Source organism: Salmo salar, chromosome ssa10, assembly GCF_905237065.1.
Source record: "Salmo salar chromosome ssa10, Ssal_v3.1, whole genome shotgun sequence".
Taxonomy (NCBI): Eukaryota; Metazoa; Chordata; class Actinopteri; order Salmoniformes; family Salmonidae; genus Salmo; species Salmo salar.
Window position 1 is genome coordinate 114,552,997 of NC_059451.1, and position 12,759 is coordinate 114,565,755.

Below are 12,759 nucleotides of genomic sequence, written 5' to 3' on the forward strand. Positions count from 1 at the left end.
CAGACACCTAGGTATTTGTAGTTGTCCACATATTCTAAGTCAGAACCGTCCAGAGTAGTGATGCTGGATGGGCGGGAAGGTGCGGGAGCGATCGGTTGAAGAGCATGCATTTAGTTTTACTTGCATTTAAGAGCAGTTGGAGGCCACGGAAGGAGAGTTGTATATCATTGAAGCTCATCTGGAGGTTAGTTAACACAATGTCCAACGAAGGGCCAGAGGTATACAGAATGGTGTCGTCTGCGTAGAGGTGGATCAAAGAATCACCACCAGCGAGAGCGACATCATTGATGTATACAGAGAAGAGAGTCGGCCCGAGATTTGAACCCTGTGGCACCCCCATAGAGACTGCCAGAGGTCAACAGGCCCTCCGATTTGACACACTGAACTCTATCAGAGAAGTAGTTGGTAAACCAGGCGAGGCAATCATTTGATAAACCAAGGCTGTTGAATCTGCCAATAAGAATGTTGTGATTGACAGAGTCGAAAGCCTTGGCCAGGTAGATGAATACGGCTGCACAGTAATGTCTCTTATCGATGGTGGTTGTGATATCATTTAGGACCTTGAGCGTGGCTGAGGTGCACCCTTGACCAGCTCTGAAACCAGATTGCATAGCGGAGAAGGTATGGTGAGATTCGAAATGGTCGGTAATCTGTTTGTTAACTTGGCTTTCAAAGACCTTAGAAAGGCAGGGTAGAATAGATATAGGTCTGTAGCAGTTTGGGTCTAGAGTGTCTCCCACTTTGAAGAGGGGGATGACCGCGGCAGCTTTCCAATCTATGGGAATCTCAGACAATATGAAAGAGAGGTTGAACAGGCTAGTAATAGGGGTCATTGACATTGACATGACAGAATTCAATTAACTTAATTGGAAGGAGTCAAGCCCAAGCCTGAGGGACACATTCTCTGGTCATTGAACACTGAGCAGTTGTAACTGTGTTGCTTCCTTCCCTCTCCTTGTCCCAACCTGGACTCGAAACAGGGACCCTCTAAACACATCAACAACCATCGCTCCACAAAAGCAAGGGAAACAATCACTTCATGGTCTCAGAGTGAGTGACGTCACCGATTGACCACTACTAGCGTGCACCGCTAATTAGCTATGCATTTCACGTAGGTTACACTCACCTCCCTTTGACTTCCTCCTCCACAGCAGCAATCCTAGCAGCTGGACAGAGCCTAACAGAGTGATCCGGGTCAATAACATTAATATTACAGTGTTGCTCCCGTCCCTCTCCTTGGCCCAACCTGGGATCGAACCAGGAACCCTCTGAACACATCAACAACCATCGCTCCACAAAAGCCACAACCCTTGCAGAGCAAGGGATACAACCACTTCAAGGTCTCAGAGTGAGTGATGTCTCCGATTCAACACTACTAACGCGCACCGCTAACTAGCTAGCCATTTCACATCGGTTACACAGTCACCATAGATGTTTATTTTGGTTTGTTAAAGTATGTCCTACATTTATATTGATTAAAACAGTCTTGTCATTGTATGTCTTTATATGACTTTTGTCCACTCCCATTGCTACTGAGTCTCTGAAACGTCCTTTGAAGGCCTGGCGGAGGTTCCATAAAGGCTTTGCGTTGTCACTTGTCTCTGGTTGGTTGGCTGTAACACTGTGTTATGAATTACAGACAGACATACAGACAGACAGACAAAGGGCCATATCTCCATTATGACTGATGCACCAGACCTTATTAATAGTGGCCTCCAACATGCCTTTCTCTGCAGACGCATCATCAACCTGTCTTCCAGTTGTCCAACTATAGACCAGGGCTCCGCCAACCAGCTATAAATTATCAGAGGCCAAATGAGACTCTTGAGTGAGTGTGTGTGCACGTGTGTGTGTGTGTGTATGTGCTTTTCAGTTCCGCATTGGTTTGTAAGGGTGACAATGTCTCCTAAAAAGGCCTGAGGTTTTGAAGGTATGTGATGGCATGGGTCCTGCCTATTCCTATTTAAATTCAGAGAGCAGGTGAGCCAGGCGCACTCTCCTCTCGTCTCTCTCTCTTTCAAGGGACTGTAACACATCGCCTCCTGTCCAGCTCTCCAGGGTAAGTCCTGCACACATGCAATACTCTGTTTCAATGGGATTATGGGATTACCGTAATAGTAATTTATCTCATAGTATTACATTTACGCTAGTCATTTGGCAGATGCTATTCTCTCAGTGACAACTATTCTCTCAGTGGCAACTTACGACCAGTGGCTTTATCATAATTACCACACATGACCATGTAATCTATACGTATCATTTATACTTAAACACAGAACACACAGTATGTTACAGGCATGTGTGGACCCCAGGAAGAGTAGCTGCTGCTTTTGCAACAGCTACTGGGGATCTTATTAATAAATACCAAATACCAAATATGAGAGAAAAAGAGCCATTCAAGCATTTTCTGACAGATTATGTTACTATATAAGTGATCTCACAACCACCCTGCTAATATGGGTAGGAAATGCAATACAAGTCCTTGCTTTAATAGATTTTTAAGAACTTCTTTTGGTTGTGTTTTAGGCTGTTGGTTAAGACCAACACAGAAATACCTTTTAAGCACTTAAAGCGATTAAAATGTAACACTAGCCTCTGTTTTGTACATTACAATAACATAACAGTTAGTCAATCAAATCATTGGTCAGTCAACTAAAAGTGAGTTATGGGTCCAGCATGGCATATGAGAACAGCACAGACAGTCAGCACAGACAGTCAGCACAGACAGTCAGCACAGACAGTCAGCACAGACAGTCAGCACAGACAGACAGACAGACAGACAGACAGACAGACAGACAGACAGACAGACAGACAGACAGACAGACAGACAGACAGACAGACAGACAGACAGACAGACAGACAGACAGACAGACAGACAGACAGACAGACAGAATGAGACCACAATGGGAAGGGCAGCTACTGTTAAAGACATGCTCTGGAACTTTGGCAACTATTAAGCCTTTTTTAAACCTTCCGCTTTGGGCTGGATGTGTCAATGTGTAGTTCATACATCCATAATCTATGAGCAGAATTACTGTTTTACATCAATTAGCCACAAAATCCCTAGTTTGAAGTGACTGTTTTTCTGGAAGCTGTGCTTCTCCATTTTCCCTCCATTTTCCCCCATGTGAGCCAGCAACCTAGTAATTAAATGTAAACCAATGAGCTTCAGTCCCTCGCCACTTGAGTGACAGCTAGCAAGAGTCACATCATGCACACACAGCAGAGAGAGAAAGCAATGACATGGTGCACATATCTGCACATATGTGACGTAGTAATTTTCAGGGACCACTCGTGAGCGCTACTTTCAGAACTACTGGCTAAAAAGTAAACTCTAATGCGGTAATACCTTATTTTGTTACTACCATATGCTGTGTGTGAAACACATTGCACTCTGATACACCTGACAACTGGTCTGTTTGGTGTGTGTGTGTGTGTGTGTGTGTGTGTGTGTGTGTGTGTGTGTGTGTGTGTGTGTGTGTGTGTGTGTGTGTGTGTGTGTGTGTGTGTGTGTGTGTGTGTGTGTGTGTGTGTGTGTGTGTGTGTGTGTGTGTAGGCCCACAGTAACCAGACTCAACCATGTGTGACGAGGAAGAGACAACAGCCTTGGTATGCGACAACGGCTCAGGACTGGTGAAGGCTGGCTTTGCCGGTGATGATGCCCCCAGGGCAGTGTTCCCCTCTATTGTGGGGCGCCCCCGTCATCAGGTCAGACCCCATCTTACTCTCCTCTACTACCCTTCCATGTCAATCAGAGGGTCATTCCTGAAATAGAGCCGCAACACTATTGTTAGTCTGTCATTGCTTCTACAGTATGGCTAACCTGGGCTCAGATCTGTTTGTGCTCTTGCCAACTACATTGCTGTCATTACCAAGCCAAACATGGCATGACGACGAGTGAAAAGGAGTTGGCATGATGGCACAAACAGACTGGCACTCAGACTACAGTACGGGCACGTTTCCTGAAGCCAGATGAAGCCTAGACCTGGGCAAAAAAAAAACATTCAATGGAGATTCTCTATTGAGCATGCTTTTTAGTTTAGTAGGTTTAACCTGGGTCTGGGAAACCAGACCGTGTGTGTGTCATTTGCAGATCAATATGTGTCTGTTGCTGTTCACGTTCACATCTGGACCACAGGAGGCTGCTGAGGGGAGAACGGCTCATTATAATGGCCGGAATGGATTAAATGGAATGGCATCAAACAGCTGGAGACCATGTGTTTGATGTATTTGATACCATTCCACTAATTCCACTCCAGTCACTACCACAAACCCGTCCTCCCTGCTGTGACCTGTACCTACTGTACACATGAATGAGCCTTGCCTGTCTCTCGATTCCCCTGCAGGGTGTGATGGTGGGTATGGGTCAGAAGGACTCCTATGTTGGAGACGAGGCCCAGAGCAAGAGAGGTATCCTGACCCTCAAGTACCCCATTGAGCATGGCATCATCACTAACTGGGACGACATGGAGAAGATCTGGCATCACACCTTCTACAATGAGCTGCGTGTGGCCCCTGAAGAGCACCCCGTCCTGCTCACTGAGGCCCCCCTCAACCCCAAGGCCAACAGGGAGAAGATGACCCAGGTGGGTCACCTGCCTTAATTAATCCAATTACCTGGCTGGTAATCTTATGCTGTTGAGCATTACAACATAACTAATGTTGATTGATGATATTATTATATTTGCGTTATATATTTGCGTTATATTATTATTATTTGCATTGCCAAATAATGGATTTATGAGCCTGTTTTCTTCCTGGCAGATCATGTTTGAGACCTTCAATGTGCCAGCTATGTATGTGGCCATCCAGGCTGTGCTGTCTCTGTATGCCTCTGGTCGTACAACAGGTGAGTGCGCCTCCTAACCCAAAACTGACTACTGTAAAAAAGTGACTTACGGTACAGCGAATGCATACATTTTAGAATATTTGGCACCAGCAGGAATGAAAAACCCACAACCCTGGCATTGACCACTATGATGCTCGTCAGTGTGTTTGTACTAATGTGTCTCACCTGTGCAGGTATTGTGCTGGACGCTGGTGATGGTGTGACCCACAACGTGCCCGTGTATGAGGGTTACGCCTTGCCCCACGCCATCATGAGACTGGACTTGGCTGGCAGAGACCTGACTGATTATCTGATGAAGATCCTCACTGAGAGAGGATACTCTTTCGTTACCACCGGTAACCATGGAGACCTTTTCGATACAACCAAACTCATCTACAACTATATCAATATTGACAGAAATGTTTATTTTGTACCTTCTAACAGTATCATAAAAAATGTCACCTTTCACCCAGTTTATATGATGTGTCAACACCTGACTTTTTTGTTTAATTGCATCTTGTCACCTTTGTTGATCTCTCATTATCTTACAGTGTATCCTATTGGCAAAATAGAGTAACTGCAATCCTTCTTTATTTTCCTAGTGTAGTGACTGTGCCTGTAGAAGAGCCTAATCAGTGTAGTTAGAATTGACACATAGGTTAAGGTCCCCCCTACAGTTACCGTTTCTTCCTTTATGCCTGTCCACGGTTGGCAACATGATCTCACAAACTCAATGCTATACTTGAATCCCACAGCTGAGAGAGAGATTGTCCGTGACATCAAGGAGAAGCTGTGTTACGTGGCCCTAGACTTTGAGAATGAGATGGCCACCGCTGCCTCCTCCTCCTCTCTGGAGAAGTCCTACGAGTTGCCCGATGGACAGGTCATCACCATCGGTAACGAGAGGTTCCGTTGCCCAGAGACCCTCTTCCAGCCCTCCTTCATCGGTCAGTACAAAATCTTACAACTTCACAATGTTCTATAGCCTGGTCCCAGATCAGTTTGTCTTGTCAACTCCTATATGGCTGTTGTCAGCCAATATGGCTGTTAGATCTGGGACCAGGCTAGATATTCTGTGCTGTAGCACAAGTAATGCATACAAGATCATGCAGGATAAGAGGAAGTAAAAGTCACCATATGGGTCATTCATGAAGGATATTTATTATTTATTTATTTATTGATATCATTTTCACGAGAGTACTCTATGTGTCATTATTTCATTGTCTATTATATCTTGCTTATGAAGTTTGTGGTTTGGTTTTATCCTCTCTTTTCCAACGGAGGCTTCACTACACATGACAAGGCTCAGAATCCATTGCTCTGTTGCTCTATTCTCTTGCCCAAGACTGTTTGTCCCATACGTATGCAGTTCAGAATATGGGTGTAAAGACTGTTATTTGTTATCCCCATAGGTATGCAGTTCAGAATATGGGTGTAAAGACTGTTATTTGTTATCCCCATAGGTATGCAGTTCAGAATATGGGTGTAAAGACTGTTATTTGTTATCCCCATAGGTATGCAGTTCAGAATATGGGTGTAAAGACTGTTATTTGTTATCCCCATAGGTATGCAGTTCAGAATATGGGTGTAAAGACTGTTATTTGTTATCCCCATAGGTATGCAGTTCAGAATATGGGTGTAAAGACTGTTATTTGTTATCCCCATAGGTATGCAGTTCAGAATATGGGTGTAAAGACTGTTATTTGTTATCCCCATAGGTATGCAGTTCAGAATATTGGTGTAAAGACTGTTATTTGTTATCCCCATAGGTATGCAGTTCACAATATGGGTGTAAAGACTGTTATTTGTTATCCCCATAGGTATGAAAATGGGTGTAAAGACTGTTATTTGTTATCCCCATAGGTATGCAGTTCAGAATATTGGTGTAAAGACTGTTATTTGTTATCCCCATAGGTATGCAGTTCAGAATATTGGTGTAAAGACTGTTATTTGTTATCCCCATAGGTATGCAGTTCAGAATATTGGTGTAAAGACTGTTATTTGTTATCCCCATAGGTATGGAGTCTGCTGGTATCCATGAGACCACATACAACGGCATCATGAAGTGCGACATTGACATCCGTAAGGACCTGTACGCCAACAACGTCTTGTCCGGCGGTACCACCATGTACCCTGGTATCGGTGACCGCATGCAGAAGGAGATCACAGCCCTGGCCCCCAGCACTATGAAAATCAAGGTATGTATAATATATGCATCTTATTCTCTTTGATAATTACATCCACCTAACCTTACCACCATCCAATTACTGTGAGTCAATTATTTAACAGTGATGAACCTAAAAGTACTTTGAAGAAAAAGTTTCAAAGTACCCTTGGTGAAGCAAAGTTTGATTAGTATAGACACTTGACTTTGCATAAAACCCCAACTTGACTCGGTCCTAACCGCTGACTATCGCTCCCTGTAGATGATTGCCCCCCCTGAGCGTAAATACTCTGTCTGGATCGGCGGCTCCATCCTGGCCTCCCTGTCCACCTTCCAGGCCATGTGGATCAGCAAAGACGAGTATGAGGAGGCCGGGCCCTCAATCGTCCACAGGAAGTGCTTCTAAATTACACTCACCTCTTATCTCGACTCTCTTCCTGCCCTAAAATCATTGCTCTCTGTTTTTCTCATGTGTCTCTAATCCCCACAAACGACCCATTGTATTTGTTTACTATTTGTGCAATCTGTATTATGGGTCATCGGACTATCAGGATATTTACAAGAATTTCGCTACACCCGCAATAACATCTGCTAAACACGTGTATGTGACCAATAAAATTTGATTTGATTTGATATTGCTAAATAAATGAATTCTGCCTTTTGACTTCCCTGTGCAGTTGCCCATGTGACCTTATGACCTGTTAGTTGTTATGCAGTTGCCCATGTGACCTTATGACCTGTTAGTTGTTATGCAGTTGCCCATGTGACCTTATGACCTGTTAGTTGTTATGCAGTTGCCCATGTGACCTTATGAAACGTAATATAATCAGGTTCATCAAAAGTAGTTTGACAAAAATGACTTCTTCCAGGACAATTTTGCACAATCACAAGTCTACAGTGTTAACAGATGTCACAGAGCATGGAGAGTAACTGCATTTCCATTCCACTAATTAGACATTCTGGGATATGCTTATATATTATTTACACATATGACATTTGACATTTTCTGTTGAAAGCTTTCTCAAACATAGAAAAAAAATGCTAATATACTTCCATTATTATCTGAGTGGACTCCATACATTTACATTACAACTACACATCAAATGAAGTGGTTTGGGTTTGATGTTTAGTTTGATGTAGATGAGGTCCCAGTTGAAATATACTGTAATGTGACGCAAAGCCCACTGGGTGGCAGAAGTTAGTCTTTTCAGGGCGGTGAAGTCACTCGCCACGACCCGTTTAGTAAGCTCTTGGGTGTTGTTTGCACACTAGCTATATGATGACAAACAGTCAAATATGTTGCAGGCAACAGATACATCAACATACAGAGAATATTATTTAATCTGTACAACAGGTTAGATAATATTTAGAGCCACAGCCAAATGTAGTAGCAGTGTAGACATGCACTGTTGTCTCCATCCTCCCAACATGAGAAGAAGACATGTAATTACAATCTAGGACAGAAGCGGTGTGTACCATGGACGTTTCTTTCTAACGACACTCTGCTACATGCTGTATTCCCTGCTGAAAAGGGAATGTCTCGTCTGCTTCTTCACGTGGTACCAATCAGAGGGAGATTGCAGTACTACTGTCCAGGGAACACGAGAGCGTCTTGATTATCTGACTTGGGTTACTTCTGAAATCCTGTTCCCTGTACAGTGCAACACTTTCGACAGTAGCTTAGTGCACTACTTTTGAGCAGCGCCCTAGTCAAAAGTAGTGCACTACAGTGAATTTGCACTTCACCTGGAAAAAAACTATCTTCCACAGAGATTTTTAATTTATAGACATGAATACATTTGCAATTCTGTGTTGAAAACAGAATGTTACTACACCCGCAATAACTAAATATGTGTATGCGACCAATAACATTTTATTTGACTGTTATGTAAATGGTTTGATTGGTCTAGCAAGCTGTCTGAAAGAGAAAATGACAAATAAGACTAATCCCACCCTGTAAGTTGCTGCACCTCATTTCACATTTCACAGTACAAAAATGCAATTCATTTGTTATTACTGTGTAGGTACCATGTACTTTTTGAATAAATAACAGTTAAGTTTTGTATTGAATGGGCTTCTGTACCCTAATATCTCTAGACAAATCCATTGACTTCTATATATTTGTGCGGTTGACAAGGGCCACAATGTCGTGATTATGGGCACAACTGACCAGAAAATTCAGACACAATAGAAGAATGGGGAAACAACATATTTAGCTGTTTGTCTTTCTTTGAGCAGCCAGACAGACATGAACTTCCTTCACCTGCATGCTTGGTTATAATACATCCCAGGGTTACTTCTCAGTTTCTTGCTCTGTGAGTGGTTGTGATTTCTCATGGAGCGAGCTACTGTAACATAAGGTTATGATGCCAAACTTAGTTCTGCAGCCAGCCAGCCCAGCAGCCTCTGACCCACTTCTCTCTCGCCTCTCCTCTCCAGGCTGGGTAGAGGAGTTAAAGATAAATTAAGGTGGAGGTATCAGGGATGGGGGGGTGATTTATTTTCCCCGACCACATCTCTCTCACAGGAAGGAAGGAAGGAATCAAACAGGAAGAGAAAGGGACCACAGAGGTGGATGTATGCTTCAGAAGATGACACCTTTCCAATCGGGTTGGGTGTACAGTAGTCTACATATTAATGGTCGATCCCCATTCAAATAAAATTATACTGTATGTAGTTCTATGCTGTATATGATTAAAATGTTGTTTTGAATATTTAGAATTGTTTACAAATATGTTATACTGTAGATTTAAAAACATATGCTTACAGGGAATTATCTTCATATGTTTGGTTCTATAATTCAAGCATCACTTAAATATTGACCAATGTTTACAACTATGTTATAGGCCTAGACTAAGAAATAAAGCTGTATTTGTATTGATTTGAGTTGAAAAGATAAAGTTACAGGTAATATTCATTACCATTTATTATACTTAATTAATACTATTCCCAGCAGGTTCCTGGTAAATATCTAATGATGTTGTTTTATTTGTCTATGTGTGTAAAACAAAATATGTGGGAATATAACTATTACAAAACAGAATTATTAGGGGGGAAATATTTCCCCCTGGGGTCCATACTGTAGCTTAGCTGTGGTGTTAAGACAGTTGCAATAACGACCCCTCCTCCATCGTGAAGCCCTCTCTCTCTCTCTCTGCTCCCCTCTCCTCCACTCTACTCTGCTCGGTTTATCAGCCGCCTGTTTCTAACTCCCATCATTCCCTGCGATACCCCGGGCGCGCGAGCTCAGCAGATGTAGCGCACACACCACGTTCCATTTCAGAAAACGATACTTAAAACAGAGAGAAAAATAACATTACAATCGTTTTACCCAGTCCACGAAGCCTTCAAAGTTTTGGCAGTTTTGGTTTCACTCCAAACGAAGGTGAAGACGTAGGCTAGAGGAGGAGAAAAGGAGAAGTCGCGTACCCACTGCTCCAATTTCTCAAGGTAAGTGGTAGACTATTGTTTTATTCTCTCATCGCTATATGTTAAAACAACAACAACAACTAAAGAATACGGATCTGGTATATGGAATCGAAGTTCAAGTACAGAATAAGTACATTTATATTTACATTTTGTATAGCCTATAGACTAGCCTATTACTGATTTGAATAATATACCGTTTTCCCTGTCTCACTTCAAAATCATGGTCACTTGAAAAACTACAGTGATATGTATAAAATGTGTGGTTTCATTTGGGCAATAAGACAGGGATCATCAACTAGATTCAGCCTCGGGACGATTTCTTCTTAAGTGGATGGTCAGGGGACCAGAACATCATTTCAAATAATTTGAAGAATGCAAATTGACTGCAAGGACCCAGACAGATGGGTATAGCATTTGACTAAAACATAATCATTTCAAACCTTGTTTACATTTGTATACGATCACATATACAGTATCTCCCTATTATGTGTGGAAATACTTTGATGGAAATCTGTATATATATATATATATATATATATATATATATATATATATATATATATATATATATATATATATATATATATATATATATATATATATGTGTGGAAATACTTTGATGGAAATCTGTATATATATACAGATATATGTTGTTTATATATATATATACAGATTTCCATCAAAGTATTTCCACACATCACACACAATATATATATATATATATATATATATATATATATATAGTGCCAGTCAAAAGTTTGGACACACCTACTCATTCCAGGCCTTTTCATTATTTTTACTACTTACTACATTGTAGAATAATAGTGAGGACATCAACAATATGAAATAACACATATGGAATCATGTAGTAACCAAAAAAGTGTTAAACAAATCAAAATATATTTTATATTTCAGATTCTTCAAAGTAGCCACCCTTTGTCTTGTTGACAGCTTTGCACACTCTTATCCTTATCTTAACCAGCTTCATGAGGTAGTCACCTGGAATGCATTTCAATTAACAGGTGTACCTTGTTAAAAGTTAATTTGTGGAATTTCTTTCCTTCTTAATGTGTTTGAGCCAATCAGTTGTGTTGTGACAAGGTGGGGGTGGTATACAGAAGATAGCCCTATTTGGTAAAAGACCAAATCCATATTATGGCAAGAACAGCTCAAATAAGCAAAGAGAAACGACAGTCCATCATACATGAAGGTCAGTCAATCCGGAAAATTTCAAGAACTGTGCAGTCGCAAAAACCATCAAGCACTATGATGAAACTGGCTGTCATGAGGACCGCCACAGGAAAGGAAGACCCAGAGTTACCTCTGCTGCAGAGGATAAGTTCATTAGAGTTAACTGCACCGGAGATTGCAGCACAAATAAATGCTTCATAGAGTTCAAGTAACAGACACATCCACAGCTACCACAGCGTTCTGCAGCGATACTCCATCCCATCTGGTTTGCGCTTAGTGGGACTATCATTTGTTTTTCGACAGGATAATGACCCAACACACCTCCAGTCTTTGTAAGGGCTATTTGACCAAGAAGGAGAGTGATGGACTGCTGCATGAGATGACCTGGCCTCCACAGTCACCTGACCTCATATTGTTTGGGAGAAGTTGGACTGCAGAGTGAAGGAAAGGCAGCCAACAAGTGCTCAGCATATGTGGGAACTCCTTCAAGACTGTTGGAAAACCATTCCAGGTGAAGCTGGTTGAGAGAATGATAAGAGTGTGCAAAGCTGTTATCAAGGCAAAGGGTGGCTACTTTGAAGAATCTAAAATCTAAAATCTATATTTGATTTGTTTAACACTTTTTTGGTTACTACATGATTCCATATGTGTTGTTTACTAGTTTTGATGTCCTCACTATTCTTTTACAATGAAGAAAAAAGTTAAAATAAAGAAAAACCATTGAATGAGTAGGTGTGTCCAAACTTTTGACTGGTACCGTGATATATATATATATATATATATATATATATGTAAATAGGTATTTCAGAAAACTTGGCGGGCCTAATCACCCACAGACCAAATTCGGCTGTGGATTGCCAGTTGGGGAGCTGCTATAAGACAATTCCATGTTCTCTGTTTTCAATGCCGTTGCTTGGCACAATTTCAAAGGTCTGCATTCAAAAAGGAGATCAGTCTTAATGGTTAACATTTTAGAGTAATCAATTGATCAATGTAGCCGGAAAAATGTTTATGTCTCTTGGCAAGCTAGGAACGCCAGACTGTGCTGTTCCTAACAAGACTATACTTCACAATAGTACAATGAAATTAGTGGAGTCTGGCAAGTGCAATACTTTTGTCCTCAGATATAAATAAGTCAAATATTAGC

The 12,759-nt window shown here is 41.6% G+C and overlaps 1 protein-coding gene across 1 annotated transcript; it reads left to right on the plus strand.

Moving 5' to 3' along the window:
• Nucleotides 1-1,840: 1,840 nt before the first annotated feature.
• Nucleotides 1,841-7,656, plus strand: LOC106561611 (actin, alpha cardiac muscle 1). The gene is made up of 8 exons (XM_014125732.2): nucleotides 1,841-2,059; nucleotides 3,557-3,708; nucleotides 4,347-4,586; nucleotides 4,765-4,849; nucleotides 5,023-5,184; nucleotides 5,584-5,775; nucleotides 6,845-7,026; nucleotides 7,255-7,656. The coding sequence occupies exons 2-8, from the start codon at nucleotides 3,580-3,582 to the stop codon at nucleotides 7,396-7,398; spliced, it is 1,134 nt and encodes a 377-aa protein (XP_013981207.1). The 5' UTR covers nucleotides 1,841-2,059; nucleotides 3,557-3,579; the 3' UTR covers nucleotides 7,399-7,656.
• The last annotated feature ends 5,103 nt before the right edge of the window (nucleotides 7,657-12,759 follow it).